Source organism: Lissotriton vulgaris, chromosome 9 (assembly GCF_964263255.1).
Source record: "Lissotriton vulgaris chromosome 9, aLisVul1.2, whole genome shotgun sequence".
In the NCBI taxonomy this organism is placed as follows: domain Eukaryota; kingdom Metazoa; phylum Chordata; class Amphibia; order Caudata; family Salamandridae; genus Lissotriton; species Lissotriton vulgaris.
In genome coordinates, this window is record NC_141697.1 from 483,214,588 (window position 1) to 483,229,990 (window position 15,403).

The 15,403-nt window shown below is 38.3% G+C and overlaps 1 protein-coding gene across 1 annotated transcript in view; it reads left to right on the plus strand.

The window, feature by feature from the left end:
* KCNH5 (potassium voltage-gated channel subfamily H member 5) overlaps positions 1-15,403 on the plus strand; it is an 815,449-nt gene that overhangs the window by 216,856 nt on the left and 583,190 nt on the right. The window contains exon 3 of the mRNA XM_086937941.1: positions 4,612-4,718. Coding sequence (XP_086794067.1) covers positions 4,612-4,718 — 107 coding nt within the window. The remainder of the gene's footprint in view (positions 1-4,611; positions 4,719-15,403) is intronic.

The following is a 15,403-nucleotide window of genomic DNA, read 5'->3' on the forward strand; positions in this document are numbered from 1 at the left end:
AAAAACAACATGCCAGTGCATATTGTCAGGTGGTAGCACATTTGCAACCAACCAGAATTTATTTGTGTAATACATGTCTGCAATAGGAAACAAAACAGGTATAAAAATAATCATTATATAGTACTCAGGCTAGAATTCTCCTCAGATTCCTCAATATTCTTGTCATTTGACCCTCACTGCATGTTGTTCTGGTGTCAGGCACGATATTCATACATCCACTTTACTCCAGCCCTGCAGCACTATAGTCCAGCATTCCATTTAGCAAAGCTCAGAGCAAATGAAGCTCTCCACATTTGGACTATGTCCTCTTGGCAATAATTTGATCAAGTCTGTTGAACAGTTTCGTATAGTGGTTGCTCTGCAGCTCTTCTGTGAGATTCAGAAGGGCCCAACAAGATGTGAGGCTAATCTTCACCTGGGTAATTTTGGTAATTGTGCACATAGTCTTATCCCAATTACTTTGCAGTGTGTTATATTACCTTACCAAGCATATTAGGCAAATTGGTGGAACTTTCTAGTGCAGTGCACACAGTGCATAAAGTTAAATTTTATGGGCCTGAAAAATGGCAATCTCATGGTGGGCCTTTAAGACTTAAGGCATTGAGTGTCTTCCCTGACTCCACTAGCTTCCTCCCCTAACACTGCCAATTAATCGGGTGAGTGTATTATGAGTGTTCTATAGATTTGGGAAATATTGATTGTGGACAAATGGCCAATGGGATGTTTGGCTTCCACAGAACTAAACTCAGCCTGTTTTCAATCAGGTCCATGTACATGGTCACTTATGATGGAGCAAGATTACGATGTATCATTTATCCTAAGATTTTTAAATATAATTTATCTTTGAATATAAAGTAGTTATGATATATATTAAAATCTATCAAGATCTGAATATTCTTTTCATCACAAGACAAGACCAGCTGTGTTCGGAATAAATGTGATTTGTGTTCCTATTGATAAATACAGAGCCATCACATTCTAAAAGGGTTGTTTGCAATTCCAACTTTGTAGTGAAGTGAAAGGAATGAAAGTTAGTGAAAATGCAAACACCATTCACTTTCATTGTTAATAATCTAGATGGCAATATCCCCTGTGAAAAAGGCTACAAGGATTGGAGGCAGTTGAGAATGCACTCTTAACCGAATATGTGTTTAGGTATTAAAACAATATTATGATTTTGTAATGGATTAATCTTTGTGATCACAATTATTGTAGATTTAAAAACAACATTTTATTAGGATGTTTTGGGAGGGCTGTTGGAAATGGGATTACCTAAACTGTCCCACCCTTCCACTTTTATTTCCTACCAAATCTTAGCACATGCTTAAAGATAAGAGGGGGGAGGAATTGAATTCTCTGGGATGTTTGAGAAGGTTGATGCTCATAAATTCATAATACTATTCATAAATAAAATTTCCAGTATTAACTAGTTGGATCTGCTATTAGTGCATTAGGAGGTTTTTAAAATGTTAGGTGCTGGAATATTACTTCATTGTTAACTGATTCAAACCCATTATGGTCCTTTTAAAAAGATAAAAATTCAGGACTCCATTCCAATGGAACCCATTGAATCTGGTATTTTTTTTAACAGTTTTTAAGAGGAGAAAGGGAAGAAGCTTTTTTGTAGATAAATCAAGATGTTTGTGCTGATAGCATGGGATTTTTTTCTACAAAAGGAATCGTCTAACCACATCAAATGTTTGATATAAGTTGCTTTAGCTTTGCATATTTTTAAGAGGTGGTTAAGGAGACCAGAGAAAGACTAAGCATGAGATATCGATTTTGTTGCTAATTGGAGAAAGGTTTTTGTTTTTTGTTACATATTCTTTTGTGGTTTATGAATGAAATAATACCAATTAAATATGGAATGTGGTTAAAAGCAGCAATTAGTGATATTACATTCTTGAAGAGATATGCATTTTATACTAAGAGTACCCAATCTATTAATCAATCAAGTGTCCTTATCTGTAACACCTATACCTTAGATAGTCTCAAACTTGTTAGGCATTTATTATGCTAGCAAAGAATATAGATACTGCTAGGAGTCCAGAGACACTTGGAGATGGGCCACTTAAAATAAATTTGCATTGCAGGACTGTAAATGCAGGGTTAGAGGTCGCCTGTTCCTTCTTCTTTGCATTCACATGCTTTCTCAGAGAGGTGAAAAAAATTCCTGCTCCCTCTTTAATATTCATGATGAAGGAGGTGGTGTAACCTCCTGTGAACATACATTTGTGATGTGACAGATTTGTATGATAGATGCATTAAAAAATGCTGGTCGGGACACAACCAGTCTGTAATTTTCACTTAATGGATTGTGAATAGCCCGAAGATGCATCAGAACTGTAACTCAAAGTATGGACAAAACCAAATGCAGCAGAAAATGCTTATGAACAATTTATATTTATCTTTGATATTTGCTTTATTGAGATGGTGCATCTTTCCTTTACTTTTTTTATTACATGTATGGTGCAAATTTGTATTGCAATTGCAGTAATCTATACAACTCTTATTGTATCTAGCAGTGACATAAGGGATGTTGCACTGGATGATGACGGACGATAGTCAACATAGTACAACTTAAGCATGCCATTTGAAAGAGCATAGTAGTTCAAGATAGTTGTATTTCTGTTAAAATATTCAGTGATGTTTGGACAAATGGCCAATGGGATGTTTGGCTTCCACAGAACTAAACTCAGCCTGTTTTCAATCAGGTCCATGTACATGGTCACTTATGATGGAACAAGATTACGATGTATTTTTTTACCCTAAGATTTTTAAATATAATTTATCTTTGAATATAAAGTAGGTATGATATATATTAGAATCTATCAAGATCAGAATATTCTTTTCATCACAAGACAAGACTAGTTGTGTCCGGAATAAATGTGATTTGTGTTCCTATTGCTAAATACAGATCCATCACATTCTAAAAGGGTCGTTTGCAATTCCAAATTTGTAATGAAGTGAAAGGAATGAAAGTTAGTGAAAATGCAAACACCATTCACTTTCATTGTTAATAATCTAGATGGGAATATCCCCTGTGAAAAAGGCTACAAGTATTGGAGGCAGTTGAGAATACACTCTTAACCGAATATGTGTTTATTTATTAAAACAATATTCTGATTTTGTATTGGATTCATCTTTGTGATCACAATTATTGTAGATTTAAAAACAACATTTTAATAGGATGTTTTGGGAGGGATGTTGGGAATTGGAGTACCTAAACTCTCCCACCCTTCCACTTTTATTTCCTACCAAATCTTAGCACATGCTTAAAGATAAGAGGGGGGAGGAATTGAATTCTCTGGGATGTTTGAGAAGGTTGATGCTCATAAATTCATAATACTATTCATAAATAAAATTTCCAGTATTAACTAGTTGGATCCGCTATTAGTGCATTAGGAGGTTTTTAAAATGTTAGGTGCTGGAATATTACTTCACTGTTAACTGATTCAAACCCATTATGGTCCGTTTAAAAAGATAAAAATTCAGGACTCCATTCCAATGGAACCCATTGAATCTGGTATTTTTTTAAACAGTTTTTAAGAGGAGAAAGGGAAGAAGCTTTTTTGTAGATAAATCAAGATGTTTGTGCTGATAGCATGGGATTTTTTTCTACAAAAGGAATCGTCTAACCACATAAAATGTTTGATATAAGTTGCTTTAGCTTTGCATATTTTTAAGAGGTGGTTAAGGAGACCAGAGAAAGACTAAGCATGAGATATCGATTTTGTTGCTACTTGGAGAAAGGTTTTTGTTTTTTGTTACATATTCTTTTGTGGTTTATGAATGAAATAATACCAATTAAATATGGGATGTGGTTAAAAGCAGTAATTAGTGATATTACATTCTTGCAGAGATATGCATTTTATACTAAGAGAACCCAATCTATTAATCAATCAAGTGTCCTTATCTGTAACAACTATACCTTAGATAGTCTCAAACTTGTTAGGCATTTAATATGCTAGCAAAGAATATAGATACTGCTAGGAGTCCAGAGACACTTGGAGATGGGCCACTTAAAATAAGTTTGCATTGCAGGACTGTAAATGCAGGGTTAGAGGTCGCATGTTCCTTCATCTTTGCATTCACATGCTTTCTCAGAGAGGTGAAAAAAAGTCTGCTCCCTCTTTAATATTCATGATGAAGGAGGTGGTGTGACCTCCTGTGAACATACATTTGTGATGTGACAGATTTGTATGTCAGATGCATTAAAAAATGCTGGGCGGGACACAACCAGTCTGTAATTTTCACTTAATGGATTGTGAATAGCCCGAAGATGCATCAGAACTGTAACTCAAAGTATGGACAAAACCAAATGCAGCAGAAAATGCTTATGAATAATTTATATTTATCTTTGATATTTGCTTTATTGAGATGATGCATCTTTCCTTTACTTTTTTTATTATATGTATGGTGCAAAATTGTATTGCAATTGCAGTAATCTATACAACTCTTCTTGTATCTAGAAGTGACATAAGGGATGTTGCACTGGATGATGACGGAAGATAGTCAACATAGTACAACTTAAGCATGCAATTTGAAAGAGCATAGTAGTTCAACATAGTTGTATTTCTGTTAAAATATTCAGTGATTTTTGTTTTCTAGTTTTATGTATGGAGAATTGACGGATAAGAAGACCATTCAGAAAGTTAGGCAGACGTTTGATAACTACGAGTCTAACTGCTTTGAAGTTCTTCTGTACAAGAAAAACAGTATGTATATTAAATCACACAATCGATATATAAATGATATAAGATAATGTTTTACTTAATATATCACTAGCTTTGCATTGCATTTCTTCACATCCATTATTTTTAAACATTTATCACACAGGTTTATGCAAAGGCTGATTCTGATTGTCTTTCTTTCATATTATCAATTACAAAGACAATTTGTATCAGCATGTATCTGTGCAATAGTGTCCTATCCACCTTAATTTTCTCCAGCATGGAATACTACCCAGATTTATGTGTTGTTAGATATTATAGGTAGGATGCTGGTCAATTATTTTGTGGTCTATAAGCTATCCCTTGTGTTTTTCCTTTGCAAGTGATTTTATTCTAGTTGTGCTTTTCAATTAAGGTACAGCATGCTAGATGTGCAGGGCAGCAATTTTCGGCCATTGTTTTTATTGTTTGAGAGTTTTCATTGTCTTGCAGCATTCCTGTTAATGGTGAAACATTACTCCATTATGGGACCCTCGCTGTATTATAAACATGTAAGAAGATTCCCTTGAGAACAATGACTTATAAATAGTACTCTTTTATCACTCAAACTGTGATCAAGGAGTGCACCGGTTTGATTGAAACAGGAAAATAATTTGCCATGGATAAACAATAATAATATTGGGTAAAGTTTTCAATTTAAGGACTCACAGTTTTTTCAAAAGATATATTGTTTAAAAAGTAAAACATATTCAAAACATAATAACATCTATTTTATACGGGTGTTACAACAAACATCAACAAATCGTGCCCAAGTTGACTAACTTGTTCAGTCCTCAAACAATAAAAAACACTTTTTTAATTAGCATTGTTTGATTTATAAAAGTGTGTACCTCAAAATACGTTTTTTGTTTATGTTATTTTATTATTGATCATGCTAAGTTCTTGTCTGTGTCTCTCTTACTTGTATTAAAGCTGTGGCCCTCTTTCTGGAGTCACCCCCCACTTCTCTCACTCTACAAGTACTTTATTTTGGTGAAAAACCTTAAAAAGTTGTACATAAATAAAACATGTTTATGCAAACGCCCAATAAAACATGCAGTATTACACAATTCGTTGTCATATTATCAATGGTGTACAAAATAGCATAGGACGAACAGAAGGGAAGAGAGGTTCAATGGATAATTTGCATCAAGCACAGACCAGTGACAAAAAATGTGAAAACGGTACGCTATGCCATTCGACTAAGCTAGCAATCCTCCTCTAGAACTAGTGGACCTGGTGTAATGGAGAACCCCCCCCCCCCCCTTGTGCCCAAGCATACATGTGTGATGATCAATCAGTAATAATGCAGCTACTGTATACTATATCAGTAAAAAATATTTTCAAAGACCACTGCATGTGCTAAAATGAATTAAAGCTTTTTGCCTTTCCTTTTTCTAATTAAATGCACAACGTGCAAAACTCTGCTCAGTCTGAAGTCAATAAGAGGCGAGGTATCAGTTAAAAATAATCGAAGTGCTAAAAAGCCAGGGTGAGGCATAAATGTCTTATAGATTTGCATTGGGGTTTTACTAAAATTAGACAGAAAAATAGGTCTTGGTCAATGTTTTGGACAGCAATATTGGTTCACAGCTCTTATAAAGCCGCATTGTTTGAGACATTATCCCACTTAGATGTGTGCATATTAATTTTAGGACTCCAAAACAGAACTTGATGAACAGGGACCTAGCCAATGTTGGTTAAATAGAGTCTAGATATACTTTATACCTAGAAAATGGCTTATGAAGAATGAATCTATTAGCAAAGGAATCCATAGTAATGCACCTGTGCAATTCAAAATGGATGTTTTCCAAACATGCTGCTTTAGCAACCCCTTTGGAACGCTGGATGATTGTAGAGGAGTTGTTCCAAAGATTGCATAGGCCCAATTTACCCCACCCACTTAATCTGGAGGAAACTATCCGGGCACACACACTTTAGAAAGACTCTTTGTTAAATAAGCACCCAGTCTTAAAACTTGAGTGCCACACCGGATAACCTGATAATTGCCAAACTTGCTTTGGAGAGCTACAATGCAGTCGAGAATCCCAAAACTGCTACTCAGTCTGTTGATAGTGAGTCACATACACACAAAACAGAGATGAAGAGGGGAAAAATGGCGATAGGGAGATAGCACTGTAGGTGCCACTCATTTGCTTCTTTAGATCATTCAGAATGTAGACCGGCTCAACAGGTAAAGGTGTCTTGATAGAAAAACAACAGAACACTCAGAAAGTATAGTGTAGAAAGGAAGCAAACATATACACAATAATCCTCATTGTCTACAGAACTCCTTGGTGGACTCAGCTGTTATGAGCCCCAGGACAACTTGAATACAGGGATGAAGCCCCTGGATTCCGAGGCAAGTCCAGACTTAGAGAGTAGTTAGAAATTACTGGAAAGGGAGAAAATCACAACAGTGAAGGAAACTAGAATATGGTGCAAAGAGACAGAGACAGTTACCAAGCAATTACTGCATATTTTCCTCTGGCTTAAATAGTCATATTGCCTGTGCTTCCTCGGGTATGGGCTTTCTAATGAAGAAGTGGGTACAGTTTTGGGTTTGTGGTCTAGTTCTTGATCTCAGGTTCTAAACCCCAGTCTAACATAGTTTCTAATACACAATATTTCCAGATCTCGTATTATGGGGGAAATGTAGTTTGCTCTTTCTCCTCACCCAATTCAGTGAACTTCCTATCAGCGACTCATTCTAACTCCCCATGCTGTTGACTTACCTCTCTTCTAAATTCATGGCAATACCCTCTGCCCGAAGACCCCCCTCTGTGATTCTGTAAAGGGTTTTTATTTATTCAGGTATCTAGCATGAAATTCCCTAATCAGCCTGGCTCCTAAGAACGTTCTGAAATCTCATAAACTTTCCACACAGCAAAATACTCAAGTTGCACATGTTATACCCTGATATCCAGAAGGGACTGCACCTCTTATTTCAGTGGCCCAAGTATCATGGGTGGAGGAGGAGGGGGAGGATTTTGTACTTAAGCCGATAGGAAAATCCCTGGAGGAAAATCTTACGTGCTTTCATACCATCCTTTCACGCTCCCAAACGCCACCTCCGATCAGCCAACCACGCCCTCGCCGCCGTCCCCCGCATCCGAAGAGCGACTACAGGAGGAAGGTCCTTCTCCTACCTGGCCGCCAAGACCTGGAACTCCCTCCCGTCCGACCTGCGCTTGACCCAAGACCACCTCTCCTTCAGGAAGAAGCTGAAGACCTGGCTGTTCGAGCAGTAGCGGCACCCCCCCCCCCCCCAGCGCCTTGAGACCCTATGGGTATGTAGCGCGCTTTATAAGTGTCACTGATTGATTGATTGATTGATTTCAATTGATACACTCAGGGTCTTCACCATACATCTAATTTATATCACTGCACCAGAATGGCAGAAACAGATCCCAAATATACTCTCAAACTGAAATTTAATGCTTACACTGTTTATTAATAAAAATTCTCTTTTTTCTCTGGATTAAAATCTCGGAAACATCCCGCGAATATACAAACAATCATTATATTAAAACATTTTTCACAATTTATACATTCCACTGTAGTTGGTCCAAGAATGCAAAACAAAAATAAAAAAAACGGTAATCAAAAAACAGTCATCAGAAACAAATAGAAACCCCAGTTAAAAAAAACTGGCATAAATGTCTGTTTAAACATCAATATGATCCAATAGTCATACAAGATTTGTGTGGGACCATTTGTACAAGGATTTCCTTTATATCCAAATGTCTCTTGACTTTTTTTGGATTTCTTAGTATACACAGGCGTCAACGCGTTTTAGTGGTTTAAAATCAATATATATAGAGCCACCTTCTTCAGGACAAATTCAATATGCGGTCACTCTTCTCAATGGACAATTTTATAACTATACAAATACAAGAGAAAAGGAAATCAGCTATAGTCTGGGCTGCACATCTTTGCATTTATCAAAGAACATTTCATTTCCTAATCATCCACTTTAAGCTGACATAGGTCACATCTGGTGTTAAGTATTAGTTGAAAAACATTTCTGCTACCCATCTATGATATTATTCTATGTATCCTCCGAATATACTGTATAGATATTTTTAAAAGAAAGAAAGGAGACAAAACAAAAAAAGAGAGACAAAGTGCATTACATTTCAATATGAGGTTAGAAGAATATCCTAGTTTTTATCTGCCATATTTCTTTAGTGTGTCCAAATCATTCCATCTCAACTATCATTCACCTTCCATTACTACTCCATTCATACACTTGCATTGCTTATACTGACCGTTGAGGCTGACAGTTACGCTGTAGAATATGGCTCAATGTGATCATAACTTTGATCCTTTAATAGAGTTTAGATTCCCTTTCTGGAAAACAAAAACATAAATTTATATCCATGTGGCTTTACCTTCACTCACTTTATTTTATATATTTCTATTTGATCTATTTATTTACTTTGATATTTACTGACAAAGATTTTTATTCATTCTTTGCTTTTCCTTTTAATTGAGATGTAGCTTCTTCCAAAGGGATCCATCACTCGACCGTATATTATTAAAAACGTACATCTATCTGTTATGGAAATATAATCAGAGGGACAAAGACTCCCAGGAGTCACCTTCCTATCTGACTCCTTTATCATTTAATTAATCCACTCAAAGATTATAGTTAGATTTCGCTAGTTATCTGTAGCTTACCTTTCATTAAAACGTGGGTCTCACCCCCAAGGTATATTTCGGGAGCCGTTAATCCACCCATATGGTTTCCCTTTCCCTGGCTAGACCCTTGATGCATCTATCCCAGGATAACCGTAAATTTTAAATCTGTGAATATTATAGGAGAAAATGAAGGGCAATCATATACCTCCTCATATCATAGTCAAATACCCTTCTTTTCTTACTCTCGCCTCGCTTTATGTGCTCCATTGCGAGCTTTTAGCGGGACTCATCTATGCATGGCCGTATTCACTAAATTATTGGGTATTTTTCTCTTAACATTATACCTATTATTAATTCTTTGGTTATCACATGCTGTTGTTCCCCAATTGTCTCCCAGTGGTTCCGGCTATTGAACTACCCCATTTCTCAGATCTACACCGCATTCCTCAGTGTGTTCTATGCCCGTGGTTTATATCCTGGGTAATTAAAACTCTCCATGTCTTGTCCCCATCTCCTCGTTATTTTTTAGGATAGCATGCAACTACCAACTTCTCTATTAGGCATAATCACTGTTCCCTTATGGAGATTTTACTACACAACACCTCGAGCTGCGGGGATGTTCTATGCTTGCAGTGTATGTCGGTGCTCATTCCTCACCAAATAAATGTTGATATATACAGAAAAAAGAATCACAACATTAGTATGGATAATTAAAGATGGAAATGTCAAAAAAACTAATGCCATAATACTGGGAGGCGTAAATATGCGTAACATAGCATGGCCAACCACTGTTAATGCAACACCTTCTCATTGAAAATTATAGCGGGAGAGGCTTAAAAAAAATCCCATGGGAACTAATCTTAAAATAAATTAGCTTATGTTAACTTTATAAAACTATGAATACATTTTTTTAATGTTAAATTTATTTTAAAACATTAGGTCTATTATACAATATGGAATACATTTTTTACAATTTACAAATGAGTTATTATAACATTAATGTAACTTTTAATTTTAAAACGATTTAATTATATACATACATTTATTAATATTTTATTCTTTATGTGTGAATTTTAAAAATTTAAATCTATGGGAATTCTTTTTCAGTTAAATCTTAAGAAAAGTAATTTTAATTTATTATAGACCATATAATTATTCATTTCAAATTTTAAAAAGGTATTAAGGCGCTAGCATTTTTAACATTTTTGTCTGTAAAAATTGTTTACATTCATTTGCATTGGAATTTAAATAAAAATATGTTACTATTTTTTTTAAAGGTTCATAATCTTTAAAAAAAAACTATCTTTACTGTAAGGATATACCAGCCCTAGAGGTGAAACCTTCCCCTACATGGGAAAATTTACAAGTAGTAACTTTACAATGGTAAATTAGGCTCCACTCCCTGAATTTAAGCTGTAGGAACATATAGGTCTACATTTTTGAGTAACTTTCCATTTGTAAATGGTGAATAGTCAAAAGTAGTAAAGTTACTCAAAAGTATAGAAATACATCTGCATGTATATATTTACCTTTGTGAATATGGCTCCCTGTTTGCGGTAGGTTGCAGATTGCTTTAAAATGAACTGTCCTAATTTGTTTCATCAATTCAATAAAAAAAATGAGCCACAAAACGAGAGCCAACATCTGTGATATTCAAAACTAGACCATATAATCGAAGGATGTTTCAAAAACAGTGTTAACCAATTCTAAAGCTGGGGGTAATTTCTCAGTGTGACTTGCGAGAAAATAACTCTTTTTGTAGGACCACTTCCATTTTTTTCTGGACTGATGCTGCTGTTTTTTTTAGTTCGTGCACTGAAGCACTGTTAACCACCCCCAGTGGATATGCTATTGCCCCTACAATGTTTCAAAAATGGCTGCCCTCTTGAATGGCATATTTTACTTACCTATACATTCCTAGTATTCTGGAGATAGTGTATCCAGGACCTTTAAGTTGAATGCCACTAGTGAATTTCAGCAGCAAAGTGTGCTGCTACCACTAAAGTGATAGTGCAAAGCATGGCTGCGGTCTGCCCCTGGAAATGTGTATGAAGTTTAAAAACTGGCAATTCGACCTGGCAAAAAAAACCTTTGCAAGACCTAAAGCTTACTTTTTAATACTTACAAATCACCCCTGAATAGGCCTTACGTCCCCATAAGGCAGGGTGAATGTTATCTAAAAGTTAGGGCATGTGTACTTTTCTTTTATATGGCCTGGCAGTGAATACTCGCCAAAGTCTTTTTTCCCTGTGGTAAGACTGGCTCTCCTGTAGGAAAGTGCAGGGTTACATTATAACACCCCATAATGCTTAGCTGCGATTGGAAAATAAGTAGAAACATGATTCAATTTCTCATTTTAATAGTACTTTAAAGTCCAACTTAATGGTAAAGTCAGATTTCATACTGCTATCTTGAACATGACACATTTAGAAAGATGTCAATTTCCTGCCTGTGCCATGTGTTTTTTCTGCCAATGTTAAATGCTACATGGTTGTTGATGGCTCCTCTGTGGTGAAATGTGGATTGCTTCCTGACAATAGGCAAAAGGCTTGGGTGTGGGGTGATGTTTGTTTCCCCTAACAGGATGACATCTTTACTGTGCCCAGTAACTCATTGAAATTCAAAAGGTTTCTACATTGACACAGGTAGATCTAGCTCACACCTGTCCCTGCCCCCTCTATTGTGCTGCTAGCCAGCCAGACACAATTTCCAGTGGAGAAGGGGTGGTCCCTACAATTGGGTTTGACTGGCCAGAAGGGGGTTACCATTGTCATAGCCTCACCCCTAGGAGCACAAAGCAGGGACATCTGCACAGGGTACACAAAGTATCCACCATGTTGGCTTCAAGTACAGAGGGGCACTGTAGGATAGTTTAGAGTAAAAAACACAGGGAGTGCTGCAAAAGTGGATAGGGTCACCCTTGAGAACTTTTAACTCATTAGTTAGGGAATGGCTAGGTGTTTTCCCTGCCCATTTGCCTTCACTGGGCATAAATGTGGCACCCCCAAGACCCTCTTCAGAACACCAGGACCTGTAGAAGTCAGAAGAAGGACTGCACCTGCTGCTGTGACCTTTGGACCTGTGAGGAGATCCCCAGGCTATGGAGCTGCTGACACTTGTACCCAGGCCCAAGAAGTGTACTCTAAGGGTCAGTTGTTGGCCTCCTGTTAAGCTATAGGGACACAGAAGCTGCAAGAGACCCGCTTTCCTGAAGAGCCCAGCTCACCAGATCCACCTGGACCTGCCTTGGACCTTGAGAGTGTTTTCTCTTTAAATTAGTCCTGACCTTCCTTTGCTGTTCTTATGGTCCTGGAACCATTAGATAATTGTCAGACTGGACTCCTCCTTTCTGACCCAAAATGCTGGGACTTAGAAACTCTTTTTGAATATTTCTGCCTGAAGAGCTAATAGAACAGTAGGACCTATCTACAAGCCAATCTGCAGAGAGTGTATCACCAGTTGGCCAGACTCTAATGTAGCTCTCACTACATTCTTCTTGGCTGCGGCACATCCAATACAATTGGCCAATGCCGGGTGACATCGGATGAAGTCAAACCCTCTACAGCCCACAGCCTTGCCCTGCTGAAAGATTCAGATTTTCAGAAAGGAGACCCAGTCCAAAGACAGAAATCTTCACTTGACCTAGAGCAATATTAAATTGATGTTGATGGTTTCTCTCTATGAATGTTTCCGACCTTCGTCGACCAAATCATTGAGACTTTGTTCTTCACCAACTTGTGGTCGACGACCTTCTCTTGAGATCCAACCTGCTGCTGTGCCCCACTGACACCTATACCGTCACAGAAAGATTTCAAGTCTGAAGGTAACGTTTTGACCAGGACCTGTCAGGGCCTTGCATAGAACCACCACCCCATCAACGTCATCCTTGGACTATAACTTTATTCCGGTGTTTCGCAACCAGTTGCAAGTGGTTGGTACTTTGCGCTATTTGGTGCTAAAATTTAAATCATATCTCTGGTTCCCCTGATAGGAATTTTCTCACTTCAATGTCATTTTGTTCATTAAAATATTCTCTATTTGTACATTTTTTTTAGCCCTCCCTACAACCCCCTCTACCCCTGCTCCCGCCCCCCCTCCCTTCTGATTACCACCCCCTCCCCCCTTTTACAGGCAAATAGGTCCATAGGACCTATGTGCAGCCGCAGTAGCCTGTGGATATCGCTCCTCCCCCTCCCCTATACCCCTATACCAAACACCCTGAATATTATATACACCTCTATGTGACTTCGCTCTTTACTGACACTGTCCATTACATTTTAACCAGCCCACCAAACAGCTGAGTATCAAAGTCTAACATATCCAGGTTCATCATCTTTAACTATTCAACCCCCTTTCTGTGACTTAATCTCCTCTAGGTATTGCTGGGCCTTTATCTCGGATAGAAATATGTTTGTTCTACCCCTTGTAACCACTTTCAATCTCGCTGGAAATAAGAGAAAGGCCTCAGAGCCCAAAGACTGAAAGGGTTTGATGAGCTGCCTCAGCCTCCATCTTCTCTCCACCGTTGTGTGGCAGAAATCTGGCCTGGCGAAAAAAGTAACCCCATCAAAAGTTCTCTTCTTGTCCGGCCTAGCCTTGTCCATTATCTCCTCCCTGAGCAGGTAATTTCCGACATAAATCAAAATGGCTCTGGGCAGAGCCTGCTGAGTTGCCTGACTCTTTCCCCCATGATTTTTCCTGATAGTAAAAGGAAACCTGTGTGCTCGTTGTATCTCTCTTTCCCACTCCCATTGTGATTCAGGAAAAGCACCTCTCAACAAGTTAACCACAAAGCACATAATGTCGTCCCCCTCTTTCCCTTCCTCTACTCCCAAAATGCGTACGTTGTTCCGTCTCTGGCCGTTTTCAAAGTCCTCCAGCTTCCATTGTAAATCAGTTGACAACTTTTCCTGCTCCATTTTAAAGTCCTGCCACCCCGCAACATCATCCTCCAGTTTTCCAGTCCGAGTCTCCACCTCAGTCACTCTTTCGCTAAGGCCTTCATATAGTTTATTAACTTTTCTAAGGGTATTTTGAATTTTCTTCGTGGCTTGTCTAGCCCTACGGCTTTCTGACCTTGCTTCCCCTTGCATCTGCTTAAGGGTAGAACATATCATGTCAAAGGGGGCCATATACTGCGCTGGTATGGGGGTATTGCCTAAGGCTTGTGGGTTACTTTCTTCTGTATAAGTCTGGGATGTTGCCGAGTAATCCCAGTCTAGCTTCTTCCCCCCCATTACTGGTGAATCCAACACTCCGCCATATCTTTTACCCTTTGACTTTCTCCTCCTCTGCGTGGTATCTTTTACAGATGAGCTTGAATCAGAACTCAAATCTTCCTCTGATTCTTCTGATTCTTCTGTAACCTCACCACTTGATTGGGTCGTGTCAGCATCCTCATTCACTGAAAAGAAGCACTCTCCCTCCAGTGAAGCTCCCTCTTTTTTCTCCAGTTCAGTGTTTTTATTTCCAGCACCTGATTTTATACTTTTTCCAGCTCCTGATAGAGAATTAGCCCCATTGTTACTCTGTTTCATCTCTTTATCCTTAATTTCTGCTTCCAGCTGAATTAATGCTTCCAGCATGTCTGAATTTCCTGCTGCGCTAGACTTATGTGAGCCCTCCTCTATAGTTATTGTCGATGGAGTGCCATCATCATTACTAGCCTCTTTGAGCAATTTTTGCTGACTGACACATGAAGCTGGAGGTTGAATTACCTTCAGTGTTGCAGCTCCCGTTTCCTCTCCGCCTTCACTCCTACTGCCGATGCTTGCTGCTGCCAGGTCTCTAGGTTGCCTAGCAACCGCTGTGTTCGCGCTGGAAGCGCCGGTCTCTGTTGCTGACTCGGCCGCTGCGTCCTCGAGGGCGTCTCTGCTAGCGTCTCTGCTAGCGCTGATCTCCGTGTCTGTCTGCGAACCTCTCCTCGAGGTAAACGCTTCCTCCAAGGTAGGCTGCCTTAGTGTCGCGTCTTTCCCTCTGTTCAAGCCTTGTTTTGCCAGTATTGTACTCTCTTCATTTTGAAGCCGATCTTTCTTTGCCGCCGGCAT